We start from the raw sequence: 14,528 nt of genomic DNA on the forward strand, positions 1-14,528 counted from the left end.
GCTCCTGCGGGGCGCTGGCTGCCCGCCGCCAGGGCCACGCCGCCGGCCCGCCGCCCCCTCCTCCCGCCGGAGCGGCGGCTCGGCCCGGTTCGCCCGGGGATGCTGCCCTCAACTCCCCGCCCGCCGCCTGACACCGCCGCCGCCGCCGCCGCCTTTTCCGCACCGGACGCCGCTCTGCTGCTCTCTCCGCGGCCACCTGCAGCAAGCCGGCTTCCCGCTCTCCGCCTCGCACCGCGGCGGAAGGAATAAAGAGCTTAGCCCGTCCCGACCTGCCCGGCCGGCGCTCCCTCGGGCCGGGGCGGGCCGGGCCCCGCGGGCTGTCCCCGACGGCGGCCGCTTCTCCTCGTCCCCTGCGCGGTTCCACGCGGATGGACGCGCTGCCGCTGCTCGTTTCCCCCCGGCCGCTCCGCACCGCCGCCTGAAGAAAACTTGGGACGGGGACGGCCCCGCCCGGGCTGTGGGGGACCCTTTCCCCGCTCCAAGTTCGCGGGGGGACCCACCCGCCTGCCACAGGACTCCGGGCCGGGACCGCCGCCCAGCGCTCCCTTCCCTCGGCGAGAGCTCGGCGGGGACCCCCTGCCCCTGGCCTCGGTGCTGGGGAGGAGCGGGGGTGCCCTGGATGGCCCTGCGCACTGGGACAGCTTGGTTTGGGCAGGTCTTGCGCAGAGTTTCCCGGCTTCAAGGCACCTGGTCCCGGCGCTCCAGCAGCCTCCTGTGCCTCTCCTCTTCCCAGGAGCCCGAGCAGGCGGGCGGGGAGCGGCCGCCGCCGCAGCACAAGCTGCCCCGGAGCAGCCGCCAGCCCCCCCGGCAGTTGCCCCCCTGCTGCGGCTGCTGCGGCCTGTCGGATCCCCGGGCGGCCAGGGGGGGACATGGTCCCCTCACTCGCCCCTTGCTGGCGGCCATGAAGAGGCAGAACGTGCGGACCCTGTCCCTCATCATCTGCACGTTCACTTACCTGCTGGTCGGGGCTGCCGTCTTTGATGCCCTGGAGTCCGACAACGAGATGCGGGAGGAGGAGAAACTCAAAGCCGAGGAGATCCGGCTCAAAGGAAAGTACAACATCACCAGCGAGGACTACCGGCAGCTGGAGTTGGTGATCATGCAGTCCGAGCCACACAGGGCTGGTGTCCAGTGGAAATTCGCCGGTTCCTTCTACTTTGCCATCACAGTCATCACGACCATTGGTGAGTGTCTCATTTTGGGGAGGGGGCGAAAGCTCTTCCAGATTAGAAGAGGGGCAGGGGGGCTGTGGCATGCAACGGGTTAAGTGGTGGATGAGTTTTTTGTCTTCCCTCCCGTGTTATGCAATTTGTGGCTCTTCATGGACAACTTGTTGGACTTGGATTTGTCCCGCATCCCTTCCTGTGGTGATGGAGCCTGGGGGTCACCTGGGAGGGAAGGTGGCTACTTGGTGGCTATTGCCAAGCTGTGGCACGGGTAGTGAAGAGAAGTAGGAGAGAAGAGGTGTGATGACACTCTCAAGAGGGGGGTCACATTCTCTGGATGAGGCTCTCTGGGGGTTCCCTGCAGGAAGAATGAGGCCCTGTCATCATGCTCCTCCTGGGATGTGCATGCACCTTCACTTAAGAGATGCAGAGAAATCTTAAACATAAGGCAGGTGGTTGAGTATGAAAATGATGAAGACGTGGGAACTGACTGAGCTGGGAAACCTCTGGATGTAGCTGTGGCTAAGGGCAGCCCTGCTTTGCCAAACTTTGTCTTGGCATTGTTGGCAGGGGTTCCCACAGCTGTGTTCCCACTGCTGGGCCTGTCCTGGGCATTCTCAAATGTGTTCCTGAAGTTTTCTTTGCAGCTGGAGTGTCAACAGGTCACAGAATGCATCTCCTGTTTGCGGGCATACAGCCCAGAGGAGTGATGTCCTCTGTCACATCTTCGTTGCCAGGTTTCCCTGGGTGTGCCATTTGCCAGGACAATAGAGTGGACACAGCCACAGACTGTCATTTTGTACTTCTCTGATTTGTTCAGCTGAAACAGGGCATTTTGCATAAAGTTTGCTTCCTTGTTACAAAAATAACTACCATGATAACTGGAGGCTGCAGCGTGCACGCAGAACTGTGCTACAACTCTGACTTTGGCTTGATTAGCAGGTGTGTTCTTCCTTATTTTGCATTCAGGGTGGATTTACTAAGGCAGTTGACCTGTCCTTCTCCCAGCACTTGTAGATGCTCCCCTCTAACATCTGGGGAGCTCTGAAAGACCCTTTATGCTCAGTGGCTGTTTGGTAGCACAGAGAGCAGGGCACAAAAGACTCACTTCCTTACTAAGATAGAAAGATTCAATCTTTTTTTTTTTTTTTTTTTTTTTTTACCACTTAGGGCTTGTTGCAGCCAATTTCCATATTGCCACCTGAAGCTACTGGCGATTTTTGGCAGAATATGCCATCCACCATACTTTGAGCTGCATTTACTTAAATTTGCACCTGATTGTCTTGTATGTGTTGCATTAAAATTTTCCTTTGAAAAACTCTGGCAACATGAAGCCTATTTGTCCTTTTAAATAGTAATCTCCTTTTTCTGATATTATATATATATATAATAAACATATTAATTAGCAGATGGCTTGGATGTCTCCTATTAATTACAACATCAGAACTCTCTTTCCTCCTTTACTTATGGATACTCTTTTCCTTGCCTTTTGTCTTGTCATTTATTTGTGCTAAGTGAAATTTGTGCCCTGGATTACAGCAAGGCTTCCACACACATGTCTGTATACTCACAGTGCTCTGTACTCTTGCCTAAGTGGTGGCTGCAGTACTTTGTGTTCTTAAGCTTGTTTGGTAAGAAGCAGAAAAAGCTTTTTTAACAATGGTTTGCTCTTTTGACCGTATTTTACCTGGAAACAAGTGCAACTTGCCTGGAAGCCCATGACATTCTCTCGTGCAAAGAGGTGAGATTCATTTAGAAAGCTCAGAGCACGTCATTGTGCAATGGATAGTGTACATTTCTGCAGGCAGAGGCACTTTGGGATGTCAGAATTGTTTAAGTTTTACATGTGTATAGCAACGGGGATCCACTGTGAGGGAGGGTGAAAATAAAGAATGGTGGAGAAAGACAGACATTGTTTGACGATTGTTCATTTGGGAAGCTCTGCTCCAGGAGGATATGTGTTCTGTCTTTGGAAAGTTTATTAATAGTCACTATCTTCTTTTTGCCAAGTGTTTTTCTATTTTGTGTATCTCTTCATACTGAAGTAGTTTTGGAATGTTGTGAGATCTGTCGGTTGTCTGTGTAAATTAGCATGCAAGATTTTTATTTATTTTTTAATTTTAATCTAAAAGAATTTGTTTCACAGGGGGAGAGTACAACTTTATATATTACAGTTATCAGGAAGATAAGAAAATACTTCTTCTCTGTGTTTCCTGCATTGGACAGTTATCTGAGATGTTCATCTTAATTTTTTGTGATGGCTCCTATTTTTAGTCTGTGTGTATGCTCTCATATACATTTCCTTCTCCCTCTGAAACCTTCAAGAAGCACATGCAGCGTATGCATTAGAGAATGTGCTGTAGTCAGTAAGTACTCACGTAAAGTGCCCCTAAATAACCATCTCAGACTGACTGTTGAAGCAGAGTGAGTAAAAACAATCATTGCGTATTCCAGAGTAATAAATCTGTCCCTACAAACTTCTCTTCTGAGAAGTGCAAGTGGAATCAATGGAACCACATAGTCTACCAATATGCATATAATAGCAGACTAATTTATGTCTAGCTTAATTATGTTCCTTATATCGCCGTGCTAGCAATGTATGCGATCACTTCTTTACCGTGTTGGTTTAAACTGCGTAGCTTTAATTAAATCAAAGGCGATCCTCGCTATTCGCTGACACCAAGCCGCGGTCTGCTGTCGCCGCGGGACGTGGTGCTGAAGGGACAGCTCCGGCAACCTCCGCGCCGCCGGGTCCGGCCGCCCTGCTGGGCAGCCTCCGCCTTGAGTAGGGCTGCGGGGCTTGGTGAGGCTCCGAGTCTTGCCTCCCCGGAGAGCACTGCATTAAGGACCTGTTTGGGTTGTACAGAAAAGTCAAAGCTTCCCGCGTGAGGCAGAGAGGTTTGATCAACTCTCACATTTCCTCAAATCTTCAGCATTTTGCTTTTTATAAAGGGATGGTGAGGAGTTGTTGCTCACTTGTCATGAATACTAAACAAGAGGGAGTTGATCAAGTAAACAGAAGCAGGGTTTTCTTTCATCTACTCCCCAGGTGCACATTGTTGGTTTTTCTTTTTCTATTTTCTTGAACACAGCTCTGGGTGCTACAACATTGGATGATTCTGCTCTTAAAATCCGGTATAAGAAGAGAAATATCATGCAAAGTTTTGATCATATTTGAATTCTATTCTGAGAAAGTTTTTAGGTGATCAAATGAACTAATAAGCTGTTCTTGACTCTCACCAGTTGCTGAGTTTATTTCAGAATTGTAACCACTTTGGAGTTAGTATAATTTCCTATCCATTTACAATTACACAGCCAAAATGATGACAGAAAGTGATTTAAGCCAGTTCTCCATCCAGCTGTTTAACTTTTGTGAGATGCGCTGTAAATTTTGACAGTGAGTTAATCAAGAGGCTGGATACAGTGAATGAAAATGCCAACTTTTGAAACTAGAAAGTGGTTGCTAGGATTTCTACTAAGTTTTAATGCCCTTTTCTACAGGTTTATGTGTGGCTAAACTGATTCCATGTAAGAAGGTGTCGACACTGTCAAAATGTGTTGTTGGTATGAGTATCGCTCTATGATTTAGGCCTTAAAGGGTGATAGTCATACTTGATTTAACACCACTGAGCTCTAGTAAACAGTGAATATTTCTGGAGGCTTGTGCAGAATATAAAGAACTGAAAGCTGTTTATGTCACCCTAAGATGAACTGAAACAACAAACAGATTGAGGATTTTTATTTATTTTTTTCCTGAGAAGTTACTGTAAGTAGAGCAAAATTGAAACAGTGTGTGCAGTGAATTACTTAGTCTCTTTTTCTAGCTTTTAGGCCTTTGTTTTGAGTCTTAAACTTGTTATAAACAGTGGCTGAATGTTCCTGGTGAGTAGAGACAAAATAGTTTTGTAGAATATGGTGCAAAATCTGCAGTGATGAGTGGAATAACAACCTACTGACAGCAGTTTGGCTACTGATATCTAAAGGTTCAGGAAGGGGATGGCTTACTTCAGGCAGATGATGGCCTGACAGCCAGCTTGAACCTACATTAATGGACTAAGGCTCTCGTTGCTCATCCTTTCTCTGCATCACTTTCCTTTTCTGTAAAACGGGTGTAAATACTCACGAAGATGATAATGTTCCAATTTTTTCTAATTTGGATTAGAAAAGGTTGTATTTTTACATGTGAATTATTTTGTCAGTATTTCTGTAAGGCCAGCCTCCAGTGAATGGAGTCAATTTCTGATTTTTCCATAGCCAGTAATATTTAAACGCATTCCAGTGAAAAGCTTTGAGTAGAGAGTAGGGTCAGATGGATAATTTGACATGGAAATTAAGAAAAAAAAAAGAAGAGAACAAAATAGCAGAGAAAAGACAGAGAACAAATACATTAATGCTTTTTTCTGTTACCTGCTGCATTTGTGAGTTACCAGGAACCTGAAGATCATAGCTCATTTAAAAAATCAAATCAAAACAAATGAACAAACAAAAAGCACCCCAAACAACCAAGTTGTGGTTGAAGTCACTCTGTTATTAATAAACTCAGGTGAAAGTAGAGAGTAAGGTTTTCTGGTGACATGAATGCTTGTAGATCCGCTAAAGTAAGGAATCTATTCTGATTTATCCCATCTGAAGCATCAGTGGAGAATACTGGATGATCAGAATTTGTAAGACTTGCTTGTGGCAAAGGGGTGTCAGCTTCCATGAACCATTTTCTAGAGTTTGATCTGCTGCAAAACTAAGATAGTCTGCAATATCTTTTTGTACTTTATTCTTTGTCTCATAGAGGATTAACAAGAAAAAGATAATTCAAATAATATTCTACTAAGACAGAAGGGACTTTGTATTCCTCCTTTGTTCACATGCTCACAGAAACAGTTTTTGAGTTCTTGAAAACTGGTTTTGCAATGATGCCTGACATTCCTGACAGAGGGACGTTAGCAAAAGCTTTTTAAAAGTGGCTGATAAGCAAGTTCAAACTGATGCTGAACTGCACCAGCTGTATGGTTTATTGATGGTGAATATCCAGTAGAAGTTTGAAAACATTTCTGGAAAAGCATCGAGAAACCTCTAGTCACTCTACTTTGTGATGATGTCAGGAGATTTCCTTAGCATCCCCAGTCTTGAGAAGTTGGCATTTTGTATTCTTTTAGAATTTGGTGCCCTCTCTTTTCTTTCTAACTATTCCTCACTTCTTTAACTGAAGCAAGCGAGATTTAAATTAGGCACTAGCACACTCTTTCTGGTTGTCAGGGTAGTTCTGTGCAGGAGGGGATTGCCTAAGGAGGCTGTGGAATCTCCATCATTGGATGGTTTTAAACAAGAGTTTAGACAAACATCTGTCAGGAATGGTTAAGTTACGGCTGCTTTTGCCCTTGGGGAAGACAATGGAGTGGCTGACCTCTTGGAGTCTTTATCAGCCTTATGTTCAGCAATTTTCTTTCGCCATGTCTCAGTCTCTTAATAGTTCTTACACTGCTTGTTTTTTCTTGAGAAAGAAAACCAAAATATTTTCATTCTGTTTTCACCATTCTGTGGGCTTCTCTTATTCAGTATTTTTCTGTGCAGTGAAATAATTTGTGTGCCTTTGTAGGTGTCACCACAGAAATGTCTGTTTGCCCACTGATAAGAGGTAAGTTAGAGGTGTCAGTGAGTCTTTTGGGGTAGTAATTAGCTGAAAAAAAGTGATTCCCCCTGATACAGATAGCAGACATGTATAGAGCAATAACTGGAAAGGAGAGGAGGTTTTCTAGACTAAGGATATTGGATTAAGTTTGTCTGCTAGCTATTGGCTTGTTTCCACTAGAAAGTGGAACTCCTTTGCTTTCTGTGGCAACAGCAACAAAACTGTGAGACTTGAATTAAAGGAAAATTGATTAATGGAGAGCTTTCAGTTTGGGCAACGTGTTTTGGGACTGACCCTGTTGGTCTGGCTAAAGTGATAGCCAGGGTGCTGTCATCTTCTCTTGCAGGCAGTCTGAGCTGAGGTGCTTAGTTCCTTCAGTGCTGGAGCATATTCCTTCACAAATACTGAAAACGATGCTCGTGGCTTCAAACTGGAGTTACACGGCACTTTATATTCAGAATGCTGTTCTGACATTAGGTGATTCATCTTCAAAACACCTCTATAAAAATTACCCTCAATTTAGAGACAAGAAGATAAAATGTCTTTCTGAAGATTCAGGTTGGGAACTATTTCTAATTGCCTAGCAGCTCACTTCCCTGTCTTTCAGACCATGTGGTAGTTTATAAACAGATTAAACAGCTGAGAGAAACCAAAGGCACAGATCCATAATGAATTCCAGGTGATACTAGCAAAGTCCTGCAGCTTAGATCTTCTGACATGCAACAACAGCAGAACTTAGAGTTTTCATATATTAAGGAGCATTTACAATTCTGGCTGTTTTTTTAAAGACCTTTTAGGGTTTTTAGTTACCTGGTTCCAGTGGATTTTTCCTGAGAATCCTTGACTGGATTTGGATAATGGCTACATGAAATATCCTTTGAAACAGATGCTAGCAAGGACAGTTGCTGATGATGCGGAACTAATCTGTAAGAGACCGTGCTGCTTCTAAGTTGAGCTACAGCTTACTGTGAACTTAGAGCAGATGTTTGCTGTATGTAGCAGACATGTTCATCTCTTTCATCTGTAGAAGTTCTTGAATGAAGCCATGGACTAATTCAGGAATTCCACACATGTACATTAGTTTGATGCTAATTAATTTTAAATCATTCATAGAATCATAGAATCCTTAGAGTTGGAAGGGACCTTTTAAGGCCATCTAGTCCAACTCCCCTGCAGTGAACATGCACACGTAAATCAGATTGCCCAGGGCTTGATCCAGCCTTACCTTCAAAGTCTCCAGGGACATCAACCACATCTCTAGGCAACCTGCTCCAGTGCTTCGCTGCCTTCATTGCTTTCTCTGGATAGAGTCAGTGGGATATACTGACTCTAAGCTAGAAAGTGTGGAGCCTTCCCACAGGTTACCTGTATTCTCCAAGGTCTCTACGACTTGACTAGCTACAACTAATGTTGATGTTGACCATGTAGCTATGGCAGCTTTTTTAATTAAAGCCAGATTTGTGGGTTAGGGAATTCTGGCAAAAAAAAACCAAAAAACAAACCCAAAACCAACAAGGAAACTGAAATTAATACATGATCCAAAGTCTGCTGTAAATAATGAAGAGGCTGTTTCAACTCACAGTTGATTTGGATCAGGCTATTATTTGACATGACTTCTACAGTCTATAGCAAGGAGCTATATTCTGTAGCAAACCAATTTCCCCAAAATATTTTTAATAAAAATATTCGGATTTATTTTTTAATAATGAAGCAAGCAGAGCTAGTGGAATTTTTGTAAAATCTGAATTGCAAATTGTTGAATTCAACATTTATACTGGTTTTTATTTTTTTTAATTGAAAGTGGAAGGCTCATGTATATACTTACTAAATACCTTAACTTACAGCAACAAAAATCTTGACAAACACTGATGTGTTTTTATTCTTTTTATCTGTTTTGGTGGTGATTTTTTAAAAATTTTGCTTTCTTTCATTGCAGCCTAACAATCTCTTCTGATCCACTGAGACATTTTTTTTGTTTCGTTTTGGTAGTGCAACACATGCTTTCATTTCAGGGGAAAAAACCTTCCAATTTCTTTTCAGTATTATTATTATTATTTTTGCTTTGGAGTTAACTGACCATTTTTTATTGTAATGCCAGTTGCTACAAGGGGTATATGCAGTAGCCAGTTGGTTAAAGAGTTCAGTATCCTTTTTAACTGTTTTCAATAGTGAGATATTTAGGCATATCAGTGAAAGACATATCTCTATTAAGGACTGATGTATTTCTTACTTGTTAGGATGTTTAGCTGGGAATAGCCTGTATTGTCTTTCCTACTAGCTGCACCAGCAAGAAGAGCTTCAGAGAAAGGCAGGCAAATATTGAGGTTAAAAGGTATCTTGATGGGAAGTTGATTGTCTACTTGTTCTCCTGTCGCAGAAGAGGATTGCTCCATTTGCTAACTGTGAGATGTCTCTGACAGGAAAATTTCACAGGGAGCGTTAGGACACAGACTGTGAATGAAACCTACAGCAGCTCTCTGTAATTGTATAGAGCAGAAGATTAGCTGCAAGGAAATGTTTGTAGACTCTTAATTTAGGGGTATTCTTAACATACTGAAGGAAGGTAGAAATAAAAGAAAGCTACGCCCCAGGCGATTGACACTGTCATCAGACATATTACCATTAACTCCTAATGGAGATGTTTGGGTGCAGATGGGGTCTTTTATTTCTTCCACCACCTTTTCTTTTGTTTTCCCATTGTGAGGATGTACTCCTACAATGTTTAAATCATCAATCATTGCTGTATTAGAATCCTCTTGCAATCATCTACTGTATTAGAAATTAATCACTGTAACAAACCAATGACCACTGAGAATTTTGAGTTTTCACTTTGCTGCACCTGGGACTTTTCAGGACCAGACCCAGTAGGAAAAGGCGTCAAATACTCTATACTCTTGTTTCAGAGGTCTAGACCTCTACTGAATTAATAAACAGTTCGTGTTTGCTGCTAATTGTTTGGACTGTATGGTGAAACAGGCTTGGCTCCACTGAGTGGAAATAGTGCTATGGACAGCAATAATTTTAAAAAATCTGAAGTGTGGTACATAGGTTGACTCTGCTCTGGAAGCTTAGGGGACCTGCAATAAAATGAACTCCAGGAACAGGAGCCACATGGAACCTTAACTAGAAGCTCCTGTGTGATAGCTATATTGTACTGTACTGCATCTGAAATGCTTTAAAACTCTTGAGGTAGTAAAGGTGATTGATTATAATCTTGCATCAGAAAAAGACATCATACCTGCAGAAGTGACTCAAAGTCTCAGTGCTCCTCCACAGTTATTCTGGTCTTTGGGAACTTTTTGGGTTTTCAGAGGTAGACCAGAAATTGTAGAAAAGTACCTTTCACTCTAAAAATACCAGTATTTTCTTCTGAGGACCAGAAATAATAGAAAGATGTCATTTCATTATTTTCCAGATTTGTTACAGGCTGTCAAAAAATCTGAATTGCTGTAGAATCCTAAGGAGAAAAACAGCATGAAGGTTTGGTAAGCAACGTTTGAGAACTGAGAGGCTGTCCCAGCATTTGAAGACATTTATTCACCATCAGTCCAACATGTCCTCTGTAAAAGGACCTGATGTACTATTTGTTTGCTGCTGAACACCAAACAGGAGCTATACCTATAGCCTTTTCTGCAGTATTATTTATTTGTTTTAGAAATATGTTAAATGCTAGACAACTGACAGTTAAAACAGTGATGGTGGTCTGTGCCATTGGAAACACCTGGAAATGCCAGAGATTTTACCTGAATTCTTTAGTTGACCTTTCAACGGCTATATTAAGAATTCAGTGGTGTTCTCAAGCTCTCTCCTTCAGAGTTTCTCCCTTCCTTTTCTGTTTAATGTGTCAATGAATCTCAAGAAGAGGATGGACATGATAGTTATTTGGTCTGTGCTGATGCTCTGTCAGATTTTACATTATTTTTTGGTATTTTTGCCTGACAAACAAATGAGCATTCAGTCTTTTGGCAGCAAAGGCTTAAGCTCATGATTTGCTCTTAAAACACATCCTGCCTAGTAGTAAAAAGCCTGTTATTTAAAGGACACTTTTCAAAACAATTAGGGCTTTAGGAGCAATATGTTTGCCTTAATGAGTGCACTCTGCCAGTCAGAGCAAGCAACATAAGCTGATACCTACTGGTGTAGGCCAACAGAAACAAATTAGCAATGTTACAAGTCAGTTTGTGAATGTACTGCACATCCAAGAGGTTGGTTTTCATGTGTGAGAAGCATTTGATAGGTTTCAGAATGGCTTTGTTTTTGTTTTCTTCCTGAATATTCTCCACCAATTATATTTTCATTTAGAAGCCTTTGTACCACTCCTGTCCTTAATCTCTATGGTTTGTATTCAGCTCCAGTTTAACTTGTTGGACTGGCACCAGAGATAATTTTCCATAAAGCCTCAGTCTTCCTACACAGCTTTTGCTGTGTGAAGTTTGTTATCAGTGCCCTTACAATGTGGATAGGCCGGCTGCTGGCACTTCAGTATTTATTTGGTGATAATTATTTAATCTTGGGTGGTTCGCTTCTGTATCACAGCTTCCAAAGCAGGGAAATATTAATATTTTATGGTATGGTTTTTTTCTTTTATTCCAACTGTTCTTTTTTGAGACGATCTGTAGCAAAGGCTGGTTGGCAATACTGAAGAGGTAGAAGGATTGGATGCAAACTTAATTTTGAGTATTTGGCAGTAAGTGTCACAAATGAAGTTGCTGGCATTTGAATATTTGAGGTCCCGATTTGGATGACTTGTAGAAACCTAACTTGCAGGTTGGGTGCTGAGCAGTTAAAAATATTTGTGTGATCTCTTTGGAAAAAAATCCTGCCTGGGAAGCTTTTAATATCCAACTAAAGCCACAGTTTGTTCCTGAAGAGCTTAACTTTGATATCGTGAATAAGAGAAATAGTTAAACAGCAGCAAAGAAGAGTTAGAGTAGCCACAGAGGAAAGATCGTTTTAGTCATGATATCAGTGAAACACAACTATATTGCCTGGGGAAGGTGTGCTCTTCTTTGCTAAGCCTTGAAGAACAGGACAGACAAGCATCTGTCAAGAATGACCTATGCATACCGTCCTACCTCGCGGCAAGTTATGGACTCATCTCCTCCTGCCTTATTTTTTATGGTTCTGTACACACACAGACTGTTTGAAGTTTGTCTTGGATCTTGCTTGGTATCTACATAAGTTTATCATGTCCTTTTTTGCTGAAGGTTTCTGCTTCCCTGAGGGATTATTAGTGCATCCTACCATTTTGTCTCCAGCTGAATGTCTAGATAAGAATCAAACTTTTCTCTTAGCAGCAACTGCTCACTGTCAGCAGCGTCGCCAGTTTTTTTATGGCTATTGTTTGAACGGCTCTACCAGTGGCTGTTGTAGGGAAAAGCAAACACACTGCCGATCTCTAAAAAAGCAACACGAGGAAACATGGGGAGTTAATGCCCAATCAGCCTAAATTTGATACTCAGAAGTATATTTGACCAAGCAGTTAAAAAATCAGTGTGAAAATACCTGGGGGATAGCAAGGGACAAGCTGAAACCAACACAGATTTTTCTTGAGTAACTCATGTCAGACTTCTCTGTTGTTTGTTGCTGTTGTTGTTTGTTTTTCTTGGTTTCTTTTTTTTTTTTTTTAAGTGGAATAGCTGGTTTAGTTGATATTGGGGGAGCGGTATTTAGTGACTTTTATTGGATATGCTGTTATAAACGTTGCAGAAAAACATAAGCAGGATTGAGTTAGTAGAGGAGAGTGCAAAGTCTGGAAACACACATGCTGTAAACTGGAGGTTGCACTGCATCTGCATTTATCTCATCTGTGACAAAAGAATACTCTATGCAGGTGTATGTAAATTGGACAGAAAATACAAACTGGGTTGGCCTGTACTAAATCTACAACTGGATAATTTCACAGCAGGAGTTAAAAAATGCTAAAATCTTTATTCTAGTTTTCCGTAGGTTTGGATGGCCATAACATTTACAGGGGTCTTACAAGGGTTTGTCTTGTGGCTGATACTATTCAATTTTCTCATTAATGGCTTGACTGATAGAACAGAGAGAACACATATTATTAATAGTAAGGGGGGGTCGCTAGCACTTTGGCGGGCAGAAGCAGAATACGAAATGATTTTGATAAATTGGAAAATGGTCTGAAATCAATTTGGTGAAATTCAATAAAGACAAGTGCAAAGTACTACACTGCAGAAGGAAAAATCAAATACATCCAAAGAAAAATGATGTAAACTGACTAGATGCAAGTACTGCAACCAAAACATGGTAACGAAGTGGATTGCAGTCTAAATATGGCTCTGCGGCGAAAGACGTTTGAAATAGGCAAGTATTGGATGTAAGTCACAGAAAGCAGTTATTCTGTTTTGTTGGTATTTGTAAGGCTTCAGCTTGAAAATTGGGGCCAGTTTTGGACAATTTTTTGAGAAAGGAACAGAAAAATCAAAGTATTAGAGAGGGAAGCAAAATGCTAACATGAAATGACCTTGCTTTCGTATGAAGTTGTTGTGGTTTAACCCAGCAGTCAGCTAAGCACCACACAGCCATTTGCTCATTCCCACCAGCCTTCACCAGTGGGATCAGAGAGAGGACTGGAAACAAAATAGAACTTGTGGGTAAAGATAAAAACTATTTACTAAGACAGAAAAGGGAAACAGAAACAAAAATGTGATGTAAGCTACATGTAATATATTTTTATATCTCTCTACATCTCTATATCCACATTTCAATTACTCACCACCTGCTGGCAGATGCCCAGCTGTTGGTGCAACCACTTTTTGATGGACACCCTGCTAACAGCACTATGTCTCACCACTTGCCAACTGATGTCCTGCCAATCCCCGAGCAAGTGGCCCACCTGTGGCTACTTCTGCACAGCTTTATAGCCTTCTGCATCATGTCACATGATATGGAATAACACCTTGTCTAATTCAGGCTAGCTGTTCTGGCTTTGCCCTACCTCTGCTGCCATTCCGCAATGGTGAGCTGCCCAGCCTGGCACTGGGCATACACCAACAACCAAACATCACTGTGCTATAAACACTGTCCCAGATGAAACCAGGACAATATCTTTACCCATTATTCCATATCTTTTACATCATATTCAGGTCCCACAGTTTCTCATACATCCTGATTAATTGCAGATTCATTCCTATAGTCTGTGGGCCATCTCTCTAATCTTACATATCCAGCCCACTAGTTTTAAGTTTCTGTGGCCAGTCAGAATGGGGTGCTTTTGCCACTAATTCCCAATTAAGCACACTTTGGCCTCCATGAGTTCTGTTTTGTTTCCAGTTCTTTTATCCCACTTGGGGAGCAGTGAGCAAAAAGCTTTATGGTGCTGAGCTCCCTGCCAGATTAAAGCAAAACAGCCACATTTGGCAACTAACATGGTAGAGATGATATATAATATAGACTTGGACAGTCTGCAGTTATCCCAATGTCCAGATGACCACAGGTGCCCACAACCCATGTGCTGGAAATTTCTATGAAGTGCACCATTACTGTATGGTAATACACTAGCAGGAATAGCCTGGAAAGTTCAAGAAAAGCCAGCGGTGCATGAGCTGTCTAGCCTACCTCAACAGTACGAAGAAAATCTCTCCTGCTTCCTACAAGCCTGTATCTCAGCTGTTGAGAGATTGTCCCTGGAGTTCCAGTAGTTCATATTCATAATTCGTATGATATGCCCAACTTTTCACCTGTATGGACCAGTATCTCATCTGTTAAAAGTAAGCGTT

At 42.5% G+C, this 14,528-nt stretch overlaps 1 protein-coding gene across 1 annotated transcript in view; it reads left to right on the forward strand.

Annotated features, from left to right (window-relative positions):
* Positions 1–619: 619 nt before the first annotated feature.
* The window catches only part of KCNK9 (potassium two pore domain channel subfamily K member 9), an 80,239-nt gene continuing 66,330 nt past the window's right edge, over positions 620–14,528 (forward strand). The window contains exon 1 of the mRNA XM_042808894.1: positions 620–1,184. Within this exon, the coding sequence (XP_042664828.1) occupies positions 620–1,184 (565 nt within the window). The remainder of the gene's footprint in view (positions 1,185–14,528) is intronic.

The sequence above is a fragment of the Centrocercus urophasianus genome, unplaced genomic scaffold (assembly GCF_019232065.1).
Source record: "Centrocercus urophasianus isolate 14NV4802_14NV808 unplaced genomic scaffold, USGS_Curo_1.0 seq_11, whole genome shotgun sequence".
Lineage (NCBI taxonomy): Eukaryota > Metazoa > Chordata > Aves > Galliformes > Phasianidae > Centrocercus > Centrocercus urophasianus.